The following is a 19130-nucleotide window of genomic DNA, read 5'->3' as shown; positions in this document are numbered from 1 at the left end:
AGTGGGCATGGTGGTGCACCACTTATGTTGGCAGAATCTACAAATATGAAGTGGCTAAATTCTCAAATGCAGAAAAAAAGGATTCCAGCTTTAACTCTGTTTGTTTCCATTTTCTATTTATTCATTTCACAGGTCTGATAATTCTTCTGAGTGTCAGCTCTAGTACACTTAGCTTGGGGTCTGAAAATTATTAGAGTTGGTTGGTTTTGGGGTTTTCTTTTTTGGTTCATGCATCGCTGCCACCAATAGTAAAGATATGCAGCCAGAACTGATGCTGAATCAATAATACTCCAGTGTATTCTCTTAATTGTGATGGCTTTGAAGATCTAATAGCACTGAAAATTAGTAAATAACTATTTTTATCACTGAAGTCAGCAGTTCTGACTCAGGGTTTCCACTAGGGAAATGAACCTTAAATAACAGTATTTTTAAAAAATATAGTCACTATTTATCTTAACTACACTTTAAAAAGGAATGATGTCTATTATAGAAATGAAAATATTATATTGGTGTCATTACAAACTAATGAAGAATGTTACTAAGTACTTACGTAAATTAATATTCTTGCTCATTTTCATCATGTGATTCTCAGGGTCTCCAGCTGGGGGCACTGGGCAAACACAGAAACATGGCACTGGCCCGCACGAATGAGACTTGCACCTAGTCCAGTACTCTGCTGAAGGTGGGGCAGGGAATCCAACAAAAAAAGGATGTGAGATACAGTTGTCGTTCTGGATTTAGGAATTTTTAAAGATGATGCAGATTCCGTTTTCAAAACTCTTTTGCTACTAAGAAACAATTCTACCGTTGTCTTTTCATTACCCATAAATCATCCTGTTTCTTTTGCAAAACTAAGAATCAGTCATTTTAAAACCATCCCCTCACGCAATAACTTCATTTCTAATAGGCCCAGGTAGAAAAGTTGTAAATTTAAATTAATTTTCATTAGACATTTCCAGCCTAGCATAAATCATTGCCTCTACCTACCTTCAATATTGCTATTTATTCATTTAAGGGAATAAATTTAATTTATTCATTCAAGGGAAGAGCTAACAAAAAGTAGATACTCCTTTATTAATGTACAGTGTAAAGCCCAGCATGATTTAATGTCTGCATGGGCCTGTACACACACAGATTTAGCAAGACTGAAGGAGAAGATCCAATGTATTATTTTGGTCAAGGAATATCAATTATGCTATTAGAAAGGTCATAGATACCAATAGTGGTTTCATGGTTTCAACTCATACCATTTAAAGAAAATATAATAAATTATTGGTTCAGGAACTCATAGCCCTAGTGTTATGGTTCTCTAAACAGGCCAGGAAGATGATTTATAAATTTACCAAATTAAAGTGAATTAGGTATTCAAAAGTAAAATTTGATAGCAGTTATAGGCGAATGCATGAAAGAGTGAAAATATGGATTGGGACTGCACATCTGTAAATGAATGTACTGATAAGGAAAGTAACCGTTCTACACTGCCAAGCTCATAGTAACCTAGATCTTCCTTCCAGCTGATATTTTTAACTAGGTTTTGCAATAGTCAAATGGATTTCCTGGTCCCTGGAGCTCCTGGCCTTCTATCTGACCCCTGTATTGCAAGTTATGACTGCTGCAAAGGACTGAAGCCAAAAGTTTTTGTCCACATCACCAGCTGTCAAAACACAGCAACTTCTGTCTGGGTGTATATACTTAGTTTTGGAAAGGCAGGATAGAACATTTTGTTCATCTTTCCTCATGCTCCTCCATGCACACACCCGCACACACACAGAGGAAAAAAACCCAAAGCTCTAATCATGCTATACTTTAGTATCTTCCATGTAACCATAGAAAGCAATCTATAAATATTAAAGCTTCACAGCAGCAAAAGCATTAAACCCATTAAGCAATCAGAAAGCTGAAATAACTATCAGCTTGTTGGTTGCAAGGTTAGGAAAGGTTCAGGAGTTCTAATGGCCAGTTCTTTAATCTAAGCCCTAGGCCACCAATAAGGAATTAGCCTCAAATTCACAATCAACCTTGTAATAACAAAACTGTTATTACTTTGACAAGCAGTGTACAGTAGCAATTTCACTTTATGTTTATTGTTGTAAACCTATAAAATGTGTTTGCTTTTTAATTTCTCAGTGTTGTTTTAAGAAAATGCAGTTGTTCTTGGACCTTGAAACTTAGAATGAATTAAATGACACATGAATAATATATATTAATTCTTTTTTATTAAAGTATCAAAACAAACTTGAGAATAGAAAACAAACTGCTTTTAATGCATTTTAAGGGTTCTCCTGAATAAAGTATACTTTTAGAAAACTCATGCAACATACCGTCCCTGTCTAGCTGTTTAAACACTTTTCTTGGGCACAGTCAAATGAACTCGAGTACCATCATTTCGAGAGTAGCGTGCAAGAGCACGCATGCACACACACACATACAAAAGCAGTAGAAAGCAGCTATGACTGTACATATAAAGAAATAAAAATAGATTATCTTCTGACAATAGTAGTGGTACCATATTAACATTTGGCATGCTAAGTAAATAACATCAAGCAACAAAAGCATGACGCCTGCGTCACCAGTGATATGGTTAAAAGCAACCATACAAATTCCCTAAGGGAGACACATGAATTCTGTCATTGTATTCTAGTCTCTGTGGTAACACTTTATAACAGTATAGGAGGCAAACAGTTTTGTCTGCTGGCATTTGATGCGCGAGAGGCAAAGCCAAGGTGTACAATACCAAGATGATGCCTTGGTTTTGTATTTCCACATTACAGAAGTCAAATACCAATGAACACCATTTGACAAGTTTATTGTAACGCACTTCATGTATACCTGTTGTCTGATAAACAGCTGGCCCAATTCCCTGTGGAACTTGCCCTCTAAGCCAGAGAAGTTGCAGCAGAGGCTCCATACTTTGCCTACAGAACATGAACTCACTGAAGTCAGTGGAAGCTCTTTCCAACACAGAGAAGCATAATGGCTTCTCAGGACAGAATGAGACCAAGTATGTAACCTTTGTAATACATTCACTTTTCAGATACATGAAGTACACATCTTTTAAAACATGATACAGGACATTACAATATATCCAGACCTTAGGAAAATGTACTAAGTAGTTCTGTTGCAGAATATAACAGTCTTATAAGGATCGGGTATGATATCGGATAGACTCATCTGAGACTTGCAGGGTGAGAAGCTTATGGCTGAGGTATCTTTAAGTTGAACCTTTAGAACAAAAACACAACTTCAACACTGCGTAACTGGTGTAAAATACTGTGTACTCTAAGCTCCGTTCCTATTGTTTGCTTTGGTTAAATTGTGACATTGAACAGCTAAGACACCACTGATGGAGGTACAGAATTTTGGAAGGTATAGTGTCTGCACCCAGTCATTCAAGATGCTCAGTGCCTCATCTGTGGAAAAGATGAAGGATAAGTGTTTTGAACAGTGGTGTCTCAAATACAACTGGTGAAGTTTAGGAATATATAATATTAAACACCAAGAGATACAAGTAAAAAGACAGCACAACACTTGTGTTTTCAGTTTTATCTTGCTCACAGTATTTATTAACTCTACTCATTAAGATATTAATGATAAATAAGGTTACTATTTTCTTTTACAAAAAATTGTAAGGATATATTTTATAGGATTAAACAATCTGAGAATTTCACAGAAACATCAGAATTTAAACACTCATAGCTCCAACTGTTTTGTCCAGCAGCTCTTTTACCAGTTCAAAAATACCTAAGGTTAGTATTTAATAAAAAATAAAACCAATTATTCACTACACCAAAACTCTTGCTTTCTTTAGAATCTAAGTAACACTTTTGATTGACTGTAGTTGCCACTCAAATGTAAAATAAAGTAGCTGCAGCCATAACTTTTCCCTCTGAATCACCTGGCAAAAGGAATTCTGACCAGGATGGAACAAGTTTTGCCAGGCTCTTACGCCTGTAAGAGCTATATGCATAAGCAGACACACTGAAGTCCATGGAACATCTTCTGTGAGTGAGGGTTAATAGCATGAATTAAGGCTTGTAGGATTAGATCCTAGATATTTTTTATTTTTTTTTTAAGTTTTCATGATCCATGAACTTGGGATTCAGTCCTGCAACTCAGGCAAAACCTGTATTGATATCCCTCCATAGTTAATTTCCTGCTTCCAGCGGGTCCAATTCACCAAGTCACCAAGTGGTGGTACAAGCTGCTCTTCAACAATTCAAGGGAAAATTGTAGTCCCCAAAGGATAGTAGGTGGGGTTCCAGCTCATAAAATACAAGCTTAGCTACATGGATATTTTGCAAGAAATATTTCTTTGTCACACCTACTAGACTCTCCAAATTCAGTCTCTGAGATGAGTCATAGAAAAAACCCACACAAGTGTTGTGGAAAAAAAAAAAAAAGACAAAGCTTAGTTGGAACTAAAGGCTTTTTGTGTAGTTTGTGTGTTAGGTTAGAATGCAACATTACATATCAATATATTTTGCCAGAAACCATCCTTCTGGAAACTTCAAAACTTTAAAAATACTCTCAGTCTGATTTCCCAACCAGCAACAAGGAAAACTAGTGTCCATCCAGCACAGCTGTCTGTACCATGGTGCATCATCAGAAGTCATAGTGTTCTAGCACAAACATTGTGAGTGCAGATACTGTATACTAGCAGAGAGCTAAAACTTCTGAAGCTGTTGTCTGTAACTCCTAGGAACAGCAAGTAGACAGGTGCAAAACCTATATTTGAGGCAGAAGGCTCTTCAGTTTGGTTGAGACCACATCTTCCAAGGGAAAGAATCAATGATAACCCAAAATGACTCTTTCCATTTAAGAAAGCAATCTGCCCTTCCTAATGGCTCTTGACTAATAGAATCCTACACATTCTGTCAGATCCTCCATGGATTCTGGTAGTTGTTAAAAACACTATAAATATTCCCATGTTTGCTGTATCACTTAACCTTGTAATGTGCCTTCTTTGATCTGTTGAATAAAAAGATTCCTTTCATCTTCAGGTGTCCTTCCATTTTGTGCCCGAACTATACAAGTGGGCCTGTGAAGGTTTAGCATGTATATCAAATGCTGCTTCTCATTCTTTAGCTCTTCAATCTGGGCTTTTAATTCTGCATTGATAGTTTCCAGCTTTTCTGATTCCTAGTCAAAGGATAGACACAACTATTAGACTGAGTGCTTCAAATAGTTAATCGCAATGTTTATCTAATAGTTGCAGTCTTTTATTAGTGGGAAAGCATATGACTAGCAGAGAAAGAAATCACATGTCCTTAGTGTCCCATAAAGATGAAACTATACATTCACCAGTCAATAAGAGCCTAAACCCCAGACTGACAGTTACCTTTCCTTTTTAGAGAAGTATAATGGGAGTTGAAAAGCCCAATTCAGACTTTCATTCACTTACAATGACAAGTATCCAAAGCATTATTATTATCTTCTGCAAAATTACTCTGAACTTTTGGGGTCAAAAGTTGACCCAAAATTATCTATGTTTCTTATTAACTCCCTGAAACATCATGTCACATATCTGTAAACCCATGTTAAGCTAACAATGTAAGGACATAGCTTTTTTTTCCTGCCCCTAGATACAGGAATAAAAGACAGGCCTGCTGCTGCTGTAATATAGTTGTACATCACGGCAGAGCGGGTGCAGACCTGACTAGGGCTTTAGGACGGAGAATTCAGGGGTAAGGTACTATGCCACTCATTTCATAAAGTCGTCAGAAATCACTTGTCGGTGTTTGTAGGCTCTTGGCCTCCACAATGCCTATTATATGAAATGAGGCTTTACTTCTTTTTGTGTTCAGTACATATTCAAATTAATATTATCCCCATAGACAAGATCAGTCACTGAAACAGTAATCTTTCGCTCCTACCATGCTTTCACTTTATGCCAGTTTTAACATATAGCGTGTTCATTTTTTTTATATACATCTAATGTTTTGAAGGGTTTACAGAGTTCTGGGTAACATCTTTCTCTATTTCCTACTATGCTGTTTCGATCCTGGCAGGATGGCAGATTAAGAACAATTCAAGCCAGTCACTTACTTTCTGCAAACATTCTGTTTTTTCCTTCTTTTTGTTTCGGCACTTTGCAGCAGCAATTTTATTCCTTTCCCTTCTTCGCTTTTTTCTCTCATCCTCTTCAGGAGAAAACTATCTCATAAAAACAGATACACACAATGCATAAGACATCGTAAATATGCGACCTGATTTTGATAACTTCTGCATTTTTAAAAGCAGCACGGGTAGTGTTGTCAGTGCTCACATCACAAGTTACATAATGTTATTCTGACCTTGCTTACCATACAGTAAAATGGTAGTAACTCCATTAGAATTGTCAATAAAAACCTGACTGCAGTTTGGATGGATGTAATCCATGTGATGGCTCATTTTAGATCAATGGTACCCAAAAACTTGCCAAGTGTCTCCCCAGACTGACTCCACACCTCCATTTCCCAAGGAAGAGAAGGAGCAAGGGACACGGGGGGCAGAGTGGAGGATGCTTCATGAGGCAGTGAGAGTGCAGAGGAGTAAGGGCAGCACCAAAAAGGGGATATTAACACACTCGTTCAGGCTTTGCTTTGTTTCCTGTGGAGGCTCAGACCAAGGTGCAGCTATTTCCCTAACTTAAGCTGTTTCTCCACTTCATAAGGGAAATGCTTTTGATGGAGGCTATAATCTTAAAGTAAAAGCCTAGTGTGGACACAGTAGCCCACACGGGTCCTACTGGACTGTCCTCAGTGAAATAAAATTTCAGAAGTGACTTATTCCAAGTTCAGCCACAAGCAGGCAGGGAAACCAGATTAGCGCTTGCTCTGATCACTGGAAAACATTGTCCACAGACCATAATAAAAAATAAAATATCTAACTATAAGCCTCAATGGAAATGAGAAATACCAGAGGATTTCCCAGAAGCACTTAACAGAAAGCCAAGCAGCAGGCTTAAAGGATCAGTACAGTGGAGAGAGTTGTCTGTAGCTGACATAATTACTGGTCTTGTGGTGAAACTTTATTAGAGAATTAATCATTCACACTGAAATGCTATATAAAAAGCCATACCTCTGTTTTCATGATTGATGTTTCAATTGGTCTTTCAGAAACTGTAACTGTGTCCAATGTAGAAGACATCCTGTGGGACTGACGCTTATTCTGAATGGCAAACCTCAGTTCCTCTTTCACCAGTGGGGTTAAATTTGTGAAATCATCAAACCCCAGTGACCCTGCAGGGGACAAAGTGGGAACAATTGCCGAGGCGCTGACTTCTAATGCAGATACCTGGCCTGAGTGTTGGACCATCATTTTGCTGAAAGGTAAAAAGAGATAATAATAATAATCTTTCAACAGCTTTAGAAAGGCAAATAATATCTCCTAGAGGTATATTTCATACTGTGAATACTACTGTATTTCTTGCACTGCTTCAGTTCCCATTCCCCATCTACCCTAATCTCTCACTAGAGACAAGCAGTTAAGAAACTGGTCTCTAGTAAAAACTTCTACTTCACGTTAACTTAAAGTTAGTATTTAAAAATAATAATAGTATTAGCACATCACATTTTCTAGGCCTTTCTGAATCTTAATATTGAAAAAAGTTGTGTGTATGTATGTATACTCTGACATTTTAAACAGATAATGTGTGGCAAATGAGAATTGAGTGAGTAGGAAGAGAAAGATAATAAGGAACAAAAATCAGAAAGCAAAGAAATATTTTATTATTTAGAGCACAAAAGGTGTTAAGAGCATCTCCATCCTCAGAGCTATACCACCACAGATTCCATCTTCAAATGGATAGAGCATACCTTTATCTCAGCTATATTTAGGTAAAGCTCAACAAGTTCTACTAGAAGCTGAAGTCTGCTAACCAAAACAGGATCTTTCACAAAATTATCATGGTCAGTTTTACGAGGAGTTGTAGATCTGGTTACAAACTGCTGAAAACCGGTGAACAATAAGAGCTGGCAGAAAGACCGAAGTCTGTACGTGCTCTGGGGCTTCAAAGCACAGGCTGAGTTGGAGGGATTGAGTCATGAAAAACGTGAAGCCATTTGTTTCATTACTTTTCTCTTGTAAAACCTGAAACTCTCTTCATGTGCCCTAAACACAAGGTTTGAAATTCTTAAATATTTATGGCCAGATCTTCTGCTGACACAAAACAGCGTGCCTGAAGAGACTTCAGGCGAATTATGCAAATGGACACCCCATGGAGGAATCTAATTTCTAGTAGCTTTCCTAAGAAAATGAACCTGCCCAACGGTGCTCTCTACTTTCCTCTTTTTATTAATTCTTGTGAATTTTTTAGCCAATTTTTGAGGGACAGAGGCCCCCTATGTGCTTTGTGAAAATTTCTGACCCCACTGAGGGAGAGAGAGGCAAACTCAGCAACCATCCATCCAAACATCCTGGGCAACCTAGCTAGCCGATGCACACAGCTCCACACAACACAAACCACCTCTCACTGACAAGTTGAGATAAGAGATCTGGAAGAAAGCAGAGCACTTTTTGTGCATGGCTCAAGGGACAAAAGGTGCAAATCCATTAGAAAACAGATTGTATTTCTTCCCTTATTCATAAAGTGACTTGAGTTAAATTGGATTTTACCACATTGGTTTTCCAGCTTGCTTTGGTGTATAGGTTTTGGTGGTTTTTGGTAGCTGTATGGATAATTACAGTGTTATCTACTCTTGATTAGAACTGTAATAATTATAGCAAAGTCAATTATAATTAACTTAGTGCAGGTAAGCAAATAGTTGCCTCAGGGTAGCAGTGTGGGTAAGTTAAATTTCCACATGGTCAACCCAGAAGTGCACAGTTCCTTGTACACTACTTCTGTAACCCAGCAAGAAATGTTTGGGGTCACATGACTTCACAAGATGATAGATTTTGCTCAGAGATATCTAAAAATACACTGTAAATCCACATTGGTGCAAATGAGCGAGGTAAATATAAAAATCAGAGGGCAGTGAATTGCCAGTTGGTAGAAAATACCATGTCCAGCTGCAGAGTCTTCCTCAGTTCTTCCTCACTCAGTCACCACCAAAGAGACGAACATTTCCCACAGTCTGGCGGTGAAATCCTGAACCCACTGAAATCAAGAGGACTTCTTCTGTTGACCTCAATGGGGCCAGGATTTCACCCATAGTTATTAAAGATGAGGAAATTATTTGGAACAATTTGTTATTCAGAAAGACCTTGGGAAATTTATGTAATTCTCTTCAGAAAGCCCCTGCTCATGAGTCACATTTAAAGTACTGATACGGTTTAATCCTATAATCTCAGAAAGCTAGCAGTTACTCTTTTCCAACAAGTCAGAAACAGCCCTATAATTTCCAGCTGAAGTCCTCCCAGCATTATTTACCATTTAGCGACATTCAACCATTCAACTCATTTAAATAGGCTAATTCCAGATGACACCAAGCCCCTCACTGCTAGCAGAAATTTCAGCTATTTTCACTGAACCAGTCTCCCTGGCTGCCAGAGATAGCTTGATTCATCAAATTCTGTATAATTCAATCAAACCAAGAGTCTTAAATTAACAGCAAAACTGTTTTTCCAGCCTACAAAATAATTAATTGAGTTAATGATTTTCAAGCTCTGGTGGTTTATTCAATTATTTTTCAGTTTAGGTGAACTTTTAATTGAGGTCAGCAGCAGCACCAGAGAAAACCAAGAATGTTTGTGCCTGAGAAATTGTGTTAATTGTGGATTTCTACTAGTCTAATAAGTGTACCAACAAAACCCTACTATAATGTCTTCAGGTACTCTCACCCATCTGTCACTAATGTACAAAAGAAAAAAAAAAAAGAAAAAGAAAAAGAAAAGAAAAAAGTGGTAGAGTGCCCACAGGGAGGGGGAAGCACAGAGGGGGAAGTGTCCTTGACCGTAGAAACTTGCTGCTTCCCTGCCTGAACAGCTCACTGACCTTCCAGACATCCTGAAAGGCATCTCTATTTACTCAGACTTTAGGGAAGGAAGGGCCTACCAGGGGGCTGGGGCTCATCTAAGGATTTCTGCCATGAGCAGAGTCCCATTTTGCACAGCTGTTTGCCACTGGTTTGCTTTCCTGGGGCCAGGCTTCTGGACAGTGTCTAGTAGGGTAGGCTTCCAGTCTGCCACTGGGATCGTTAGGAGTCATCATGATACAAATAACAGAAATAACCAGCCTTATGTCAATGTTACTCAGTAACCTGAATAGAGTCCCTTTTCATAACAACAAGGTAGATGTTTTCCAATTTCTGGGGAACCAATCTGCTCTTGGAAACATTTTACAAGAAGGAAAACCAGATTTTGCTATTTAAAAAAAATGCAACAAATTGCCTTCCCTTTTTCCTAATTTTTGTACAAATTATACCTCTGTCTATAAACCATCAATAACACTATCTCATTTTCTCTGGGTTTGTCAAAGCCGTAGGAATAAGAATATCAGGGCTTAAAGCCTGGTTACCTCTGAGCCTTTCAGATACAATCTCTGTTTACTTTGTTAGACCATGCACATGGACCTGGGCTCCAGGCTGCTTTGAGTACTTCTGAAGTTACTGACATTGAAGGTGCTGAACATTTCCCAGACCTGCACCATAAAGGCACAGCTTGTCCCCAGTGTGAGTTAATGCTTCATTACTTTAGCCTTAGTTTTGGAGTTCTCCAAAGAGAACAGCTTTTCTATTAATGGTACCCTCCTAATTCAAGTAAATTCAAACAACTTTATTCATTTGTTCTCACCCTACTTTTTGTTTGTTCTTTTGCTGGTCGTTCTTTCCATCTACAGTGAACTTTTACATCTCAACTGCTCATATTTTAATTTCAGGACACATTTCCCAGCTGTGCATTTTTTATTATTTAAGGGTATTCGTGTTTAATATTAAAATTGAAAGTGACTACTTTCAGTCTTTTCTTTTTTGCTTAACTGTAGATGGCTGACTGTGCCTCTTGGTTTTATTTCTTCACATGAATTCCTTTTCCTCTGGTGCTGATGCAATAAACCCCGATAACCATTGAGGTTAATCTTAAACAGCATTAAGAGCAATTACAGTTCACAACCTCTGTGCACGCTGGTTGACCTTAAGCTTTCTGACATCCCACATCATTCCTGAACCATTTTCTGCTGCCCTCCAGCTTTTCAAACGCTGCTACTAGGAGGAAAATCGATTTCCAACAGGAAACCCGTTCTCTGAAACAAGTTTGCTGTTGTGTCACGCCTGACTCGATTAGGCAACAGTTTAGCAACCGATCTTCTTCATGTCAGGACACGGCGACAGAAAGGAAAGTGAATGTCGCTGGCTCACACCGAGAGCTCGCACTCGCGCTGTGTGGGTGTATGTATCTATAGACCTGAGATAACACCGCTGGCGGCAGCGCGGGGTCACCCACCGCCTGGGCAGTCCCGCCCCAGCTGCTCAGCCCCCGCCGACCCGCCGGGGTCGCGGTGCCGCCGCGGCTCCTGCACCGCCCGGCGGGGACGCGCCGCGCTCCGGCATCCCCGCGGCCCCGGGGCCGGGCCGTCCCTCCGCCGAGGCCGCCACCGCGCGGTGCCGAGCGGCGCTGCCGGCCCGGGGAGAGCCGGGGCTCGGCGGGCTCCCTCCCGCCGCTCACATCTGGCGGCAGCCCGGGCAGGGGGTTCCCCCGGTGCGAGCGCCGGCAGGGAGCCGCCACCGGCGGGCGAGAGCTCCGGCGGAGGCTCGACGGAGCCGAGGGCTCTCCCGGGGCTCGGGGGAGGCGGCGGCACCGCCGCACCCGACTTCGCTCCGGCGGCGAAACTTTTCCCGGCCGCGGCCCGCGGCACCCCCGGCGGGCATCTCCCCTCGGCGGGACAGCCTCCCGCGGGGCTCAGCCCCTCGCCCCGCCGGCACCCAGGGTCTCGGCGTCTCCCTTCCCGCTCCCACCTACCTTCCTCCCGCTGCTGCTGTTGTCCCGGCCGGAGGGAAGGGGCTCCGCGCCCGTCCCGCAGCGCTGCCGTCCCGGTGGCCGTCCCCTCTCCTCCGCTGCCTCCTCCGGGAGAGCAGCTCCCGCCGCTCCCCGCTCCTCTGCCTCTCGCCTCGGTTGCATCACCCCCCTTATATAGCCGAGCAGGCAGCGCTGGTATTTACTCTGGCGGCGAGTCCCGGGCTGATGTCATGCTATTAATAGCCTCCCCGAAAGAGAGGGAGGAGGGAAGCGGAGCCCGCGGCGGTGATGCAAGGCTTCCCCGCCGGCACGGCACGGCACGGCACGGCGCGGCGCGGCACTGTTCGCTCGGCTCGGCTCGGCACGGCATGGCACGGAGCGGAGCGGACCCAGCCGTGCCGGGCGGCATCCCTGGTCCCCCACCGAGGAGCATCCATCAGCACTCGGACAGACCCCGTCCTCGTTCCCTCTTTCCTTTCCCCCTCCTTTTTTTTTTTTTTTTTTTTTGAAATTAAGGCTCCCGAGGTTTCTTTCTCCCAGCCTTTTTGCTACTGAGAATAAATCAAAGTCCCTCTCACGACAAAAAAAAAAAAAAGAAGGGGGGGGGTGAAAAAAGAAAAAGAAAAGTAGAGATTGTGTAGTTTTCTAAAGAACTTAAAAGTGTGATCTTACTCTACAGGAAAAAATTGTTTAACGTCCCCCTCCACTCCCGTCCGTCCCCCTCCTCCTCCCCCCGCCCTGCGCTGCTTTAGATGACAGCTAAAAGTTCTTTTTAAATGAAGAGGAAGGCTTCAGTTTTTACTCTGAGGAGGAAAGACCCGTTTAATGAAATGATAGAAAGCTAAAAATAATGCGGATTTTTTTAAAAAACTTTTCTTCAAACACAACAGCTCACAATTTCCTTACGATTTCAGGGAAAACCAGAGAGTTCCTACAGGAGAGAGGGAAATATGGTGGTGGCTGTAGTGAAGGGGGTTTTGTTTAGTTCTTTTTTTGTTTCTGTATCTTCCTGGTTTGTTAAGCGACAGAAATTGCCTTCTAACAGCCCCCAAAGTGTTAGAAAATAAAATGTGTCAAAAAAGCATTTAGCCAGGAGAGACACAGAAGGCTTACAAAGAGAGATGTACAGTGTTATCCAGTATGATAATATTCCATATGCAATACATACAAAGTTGTCACTAAGACAGTCTTCAGGTCTCTGTACTAGGCAAGGAAAGATCAGGACATTTCATGCCTGAGGGTATTCTAACCAAACCAATATAAAATGTACACCCTGGTCAAGTGCTCCAACTGGTTAATTGATTTCATAATGTCCAATGTGGCTGTATTTTGATGGTAGGTGATATCTCTCGGGTGGTATGTTCTGGGATATATTAATTGCTTGGAGCATTTTGTCAAGGATCTCAATTTCTAAGACTTGTTTGAAAGTCCCTCTGTGTCTCCCCTCTCTGTGCATGTGGTTGCCTGGGTATATGTGTATATACATAAATGTACACATTGGCCACACAGACAGGAGTAGTAATCTTAGCGTTTTAAATGTCCCAGTGCTAGCATCCACTTTGCATACCTAACACTCCTTTTTTTTACATTTAATTAACAATCTGGTGGGGAAGAGGAAGAATCTGGAGTAGTGACGTGGGCTTTCCTCCTGTGGAAGGTGCGGTGGCTCCCTGTTCTCGAACAATGCAGTGCACTTTGCAGAGGGCAGGAGTGAGCTCCTCTGACCTACCTGGCAGCTCTCTGTTTACAGCTCATGCAAGCTGCAAGCTTTTCTTGTTCACTCACTTATAGATAAATCATTCTCAGCTCTTTCAAAACATGTTTATTGCCTTATCTTTATTAATCTAGGTAAATCAATGTCAAGTATAATGCCAAGCAAAAACTTTGCTCTTCAGAAAGGTCTAGAGCAAGCTTTACATTTCAGCTCAGTGCAGCCTGTGAAGTTCTTTTTACTTCAGAGGCATAATTTTATAATTCATGCTGTGTTCAAGAACAGCTGGCATCGTTTTCCTCAAGCCTAGAAGAAAAAAAATCCCTCTCAAGCAGAGGCCAAATGTGGAAAATTTCTTTCCAAAAGATAATTGGTTGGGAAGTCCTGAGCATGAAGTTATTGTGGAAACATGTTAGCAACATCAGTTTTAGTGGCTATGAACAGGTGCCTGCTGTAATTCTGACAGAGATTTAGCAACTGTGCATCCTTATTTAGCTTGCTGTACCAGAAGTGGGAATTTATTTAACATATTTTCAGCTAAGCAGAGCAATGTCACAGAATAATGAAGGGCGATAAAAAGCAGCTCCCTCCCTTAATGTGGGCAGAAGCACCTTGGAAATCCAAGTGTTATTATCCTGTTGTTAAGAGTCACTGGCATCTACTCAACAGTCACAACACTTTACCAAGTAGGCAGATGATTATTTTGTTTTGAAATCATACTATATTATACAAAACTAAAGCCAAGAGATTTGTTTGCTATACAGTGCTGCTTCACCACTGCTGGTACTATTATTGCCCATAATCAACAGCCAGTACTAAAAACTGACAGCAAGCCAGTTGCATTCATTCTTGAACTACTCCTGAAGTGAGCCAGCTCCTCCCTGCAAAGCAAACAGAGAGACTGTTCCTGTGCACATTTAAGATTAGGCCACTGAAACATGTTCTGGCTTGAAATTCTTCAGTGAAAAAAGAAAATGAAACCACAGTGAAAAAGAAACCCAGTTCCACTGTGCAGCATAGGTTTTATCCTATTGCCCTTTAAAACCAAAGCTAACTTGAGCTCAGTAAAGACACAGGATCACCCTCCAGTTTAAAAAAAATACTAAATTAATAGTTAAGACTATCAGGAAGTTAAAATAAAACCCAGTACAGCCACTAGATGCTCTGATGTTCATTGCCAGTTTCATTTTCTATTTCATAAAATATCTTTCATTTGTCTTCCTCTGAACATTTATTTACCGGTCATTTTCCATTTCATTTCTCTTTCATCACAAACTTTGGGGACAGTCCCCCTGAAACAGCACTCATTTCACAGAGGTGACAGTCACGCCATTATAATTTCTACTTTCCCTTAAGCCATGTACAGCAGCTTATAACCCAAAGACAAAACATGTTGGGTCCTTCTCCCTCTGCAGAGGTGTTAGACTGAGTACCATCCCATGGTGTGGTCCTTGCAGCCCTTCAGGAGTCTCCAGTGTAAAGAATTCTTTCCTTTACCTTTTCCTGACCAAATCCTGCTTCCACATCCCTTGACACTGCTTCATATGCTGTGGGTATTTGCTTAAAACAAAAATCGGTCTGTCTCCTTGCTAAACAGAGCTATAGACATCATTGTAAAGAGGGACAGACTCCCATACTTACAGCAAAAGTTTTCTGCTGTCTCCTGTCCTAACATTTATGCAACTGTAGGACATCAGTCAGAGTAACAAAATTAAAATCCCCATTTTCCTTCCAGATCCTATGCTGGTTTATGGTCATGCAGTTTTGTTAAACCTATTTGGTCTGGTGGAGATATAATGAGATGTAAATATATAAAATGTGTAGTCATATCTTGAGTAAAACCTCTCTCTCTGTGTGCTTTGCAGTTTTAAGTGTATTAAGTTTTTAAATTCCTGTAACCCTGACAGGTCCAATTTTTCCCTGCAAGGCACAGAGAACATATACAAGAACATACATGAGAAAGAGGTTTCCAGTGGTAAGACTGTGGTAAGACTCCCCTGTTCCCCAAAACATGCACTAGTTTTGAGACAATTTTCCCATCTGACTGGACTAACACCAGAGCTGAAACTTGGGACTATTTTTCCAAGATTTATACTGCTACTGCTTGAGCTATGGGAGTAATCTGCAGTATAACTAGCATCAGCCATCTCCAGCCATCCCAGGGCTTTTCAACTGCCGTCTGGGGACCCTTTGGGCATCTGTGGGCTACTTCCAAGAGTTTCTCTAAAAAGTGATTAAAAAAAGCCCCAAGCCTACAGTAGTGAGGATCACATTCACTCTGGAAAGTTTGGATCTCTACAGGGCTATGATGTCCAAAAATTGAAGGGAGTTAAAAAACTTAAGAGTCAGAGGACAGACTCTCACAGAGGCTGTATGGCAAACCCTGCTACCATCTTGCATTTAATACCACCCAAGCGCATGAGTATATGTCTTGTGGAAGGAAATAAGTGCACTATTTTCTTTATTTTATTCTTTTTTTATTCTTACTTCTTTTATTCTTTAACACTGAAGATGAAATTAATTTGTTCCTTGCTTTTCTTTCCTTGGCTTACCTTTCTTTCCTTACTGCCTGTTTCCATTACTACCCCTCTAAATCCATTTATTCTCCATGTATTATCTCCTTTGAATATCCCATTTCCTAGTATCTTTTGTTTTGTTTCAGTAATAACCACCTTTCCCATTTCCTTAAACCAGCAGCTTCTCCTTTTGCCATTTCCCTGTTTCTTCTATTCTCACTTCTCTCTTTTCCCTCCCCGTATCCCTGGATTCCGTCACCCCCCTTTCTGTTCCCTTTTTCCAGCAATTTTTCTCCCATTGGTCCTTCTGCTCCTGCACAGAAGCTTCCTAAGCTTAAATGAGTCATTTTGATTTTATCTTTCACTTTCTGTCATTTTACTTTTTGTTCCTCTGCTAATAAGATGGAGGCACTGGTAACAAAATTACTGGTGGGTGCAACAAGTCATGTGTTTCAGTACCATATTCCAGAGCCCAAAAGTACTACGAACTGCAGTGGAACTTTACTAAATTAAATGTTCCACGATATTATATGGAGTGCTTTGGGAGTGCGGGGTGGAGGGACAAGTTATACAAACATCCCTTCTCTCTAGCTGAGAGACAGCCCTGACGCTGGGCCAGTCAAGTATATCTTTAGTTCTCTTTTGCTGAAGCCTTTCAAGGATTTTTTATCAGATGGACTTTGTGCACCAGTATAGAAGCCAGATAAACACAACAACCTGTAATTACAAGTTCTGATCTCTTTGGATACATCCAGATAGTAACGAACAAGGAAAAGAGATCCCATATATTTAAGAATCACATCTTAAACTGAACTGAATAAAGCAAACTCACTGGTTCCACTGAACAAGTAAAATGATAGGCCAGACATATTAATTGCTTTCAGGCAAGCATAAATTATATCTCTTTTATGGTGCCTTTATAGTACCATGCATTTAATGGCAAGAAAAGCTCTGTCATCACAGGTCCTCCCCTTCAACTCCCACTCCCCATCCTTTCTTTCCACCTTGTAAAAGCATGCCAGATTTTGTTTGAGAGCAGTTAGAAATTCACACTGAACTTCATCAATAGCTCTATGTGTAAAAAAATGATCACCAATTAAAGTACTAAGACTTGATCCAACTTTTATTGAAGTCAGTGGAAAGATTCCCACTGACTTCAATGAGCAATAAGTTTAGCCCCCAGGGACTATGAAAAATCAGCATTTAGTCACACTGCTTCTCAGTGTACAAAACTCTCCTCTTGAAATTACTTGAAAGAAATGCTAGAAATTATTCGCTGATGGTGTATGTTTCTCTTAGGTGGACTAATGTAATTATGGTTTGTATTCTCCTAGTCTTCCAGGTAAATAAGGAAGGTGAGAGGAAATGAGTGAGAGAATATGTTTATTTTTACTGTGCCGAGTTAGAAATATTTTGGATATATTATGGAATCATCATGCTGCTGCACACAAATATACACACGGATACATACCCCCCACAAAATTACCTGTTCCCATTGATTGCCCTTGGAACTGTGCATATTTAAAGACTTAAATAACATTACCGACACTTCAAACAGTTCTTCTCATCTGCCTGGCAAATATGTAAATTACAATTTGCCATAATAATTACAAATGCATATTTTTAATTATTAAACATTGATTTCTACATAAATACCATTTCAAATAAAAACAGTGAGTAACACAGATTTGCAATCTACAGAAGATTCAAAACCAAGGTGCCACTGCAGCTTTCACTCTGCTTATTGTTTGTCCTCCCACCTACTTCACATGTGCCTTGCCATGAAAGGAACGCATGAATGATCTTAACTTTCAGACTCTTATCTTTCCTGGCTTATTTTTTTGGCTTTAACTGTACAGTAACTTGCCCAGATAATAAGAACAAAGTATAAGTAAAATGAAACCAATAGATCTGCACACGGTTTTAAAATTAGACTGCCTTAATTGCAAACACAGAGCATTCCCTGAGCCCAAATCCTGACTGCTCTGTGGGCATGGGAGGCTGCTTATGAAGCCACCTCAGCCATGGGGGAAGATGCAGGGTGTTGCTGCACCCACCTGGGGTTCCCAAGTGACATCAGTGCAGTGGGGAACACTGCCCACTGTGGGGTAGGGTCCATCTTCTGTCTGGTGACTCCCTGAAGCAAAATGGTTACAGAGAAAGAAAAGTGGACGGCAGGATGCCCCTTGTCCAGGGCATGTCCCTGCTGTAAAGTCAGGCACAACCCAGTTTACTGTCTAACCGGCTCGTAAGTTCATGATAGGACAGCTTGAGTGGGAGAAGTCTAGAGTAAGATTCTCCAGATAGCATGGCCTGTCAGTTTGTGGTTAGATCATTTCTCCTCAGAAAAAGGGGACATGAGTTTCATTCCTCTTAGACAGACGTGAGAATTCAGTTCAGGTCTTTCTCTCCAGACCAAGTGCTCTCGCTGACGGGGTTTTAGTAAGAGACCAGCGCAATCCTGTTCCAAGTTGAGAAGGGAAGTCTGCTGCCATGAATGTCCCAATCACAGTGACACTGAACTCTGCATTGCAGGTTAGATGGTAAGTGGGAGAGATAGGAGCATTCATTTTCACCATGCCCAGCATCCTTCTGTGGAGCTGGGCTTTAGTTCTCTATGCTGGAAACAATAATTCACAAGGCAGATGAGGACAGTGCTGCTCACGGGACTGGGAGTCAGGAAATGAGAGGGCTCCTTATTCACCGTCTTTGTGATTTTGGATAACCTGATGGTCTTCCTTTGGTTCTGTTTCCCAGTCTGTCGAAATGGATAACTGCATCTTACGTTCTAGGGTGAAGGAGCTGAGATTCCCAAATGGAAATCATGGATAAGGCTGGTGTATTTTAATATTATATCTAATTTTAATTAGCGCACTAATGGGCCATCAGATCTGGGCCTTTTGTTGATGGATGCTCTCTAGATGCATTATTATCTAGTCTTACTGTTCAATGTGTGTGTCGCAGTAGTATTTAGCAACCCCAGTAAGGATTCTGGGTGTTTTTTTCATAAGAATAATTTTATATTGAGC

The 19130-nt window shown here is 41.0% G+C and overlaps 1 protein-coding gene across 1 annotated transcript; it reads right to left on the bottom strand.

Moving 5' to 3' along the window:
• Nucleotides 1-2201: 2201 nt before the first annotated feature.
• Nucleotides 2202-12035, bottom strand: ATF3 (activating transcription factor 3). Its single transcript, XM_040612303.1, has 4 exons — nucleotides 11878-12035; nucleotides 7060-7303; nucleotides 6046-6153; nucleotides 2202-5139 (listed from the first exon to the last, which is right to left on the bottom strand). Exons 2-4 carry the CDS (start codon nucleotides 7297-7299, stop codon nucleotides 4942-4944), a joined length of 546 nt encoding a protein of 181 aa, XP_040468237.1. The 5' UTR covers nucleotides 7300-7303; nucleotides 11878-12035; the 3' UTR covers nucleotides 2202-4941.
• Nucleotides 12036-19130: the final 7095 nt, after the last annotated feature.

This window comes from Falco naumanni, chromosome 12, assembly GCF_017639655.2.
Source record: "Falco naumanni isolate bFalNau1 chromosome 12, bFalNau1.pat, whole genome shotgun sequence".
Classification (NCBI taxonomy): Eukaryota; Metazoa; Chordata; class Aves; order Falconiformes; family Falconidae; genus Falco; species Falco naumanni.
The sequence above is the reverse complement of the archived record's forward strand: the minus strand, read 5'-3'. Positions and strand labels throughout refer to the sequence as shown.

Excerpts from the sequence above, each read along its gene's own strand:
- ATF3 (XM_040612303.1), bottom strand. The coding sequence starts at position 7,299 with ATGATGGTCCAACACTCAGGCCAGGTATCTGCATTAGAAGTCAGCGCC. Across the intron at positions 6,154-7,059 it reads CATCAATCATGAAAACAGAG|TTTTCTCCTGAAGAGGATGA; the intron begins GTATGGCTTTTT and ends TTTATGAGATAG. Across the intron at positions 5,140-6,045 it reads AAACAGAATGTTTGCAGAAA|GAATCAGAAAAGCTGGAAAC; the intron begins GTAAGTGACTGG and ends TCCTTTGACTAG.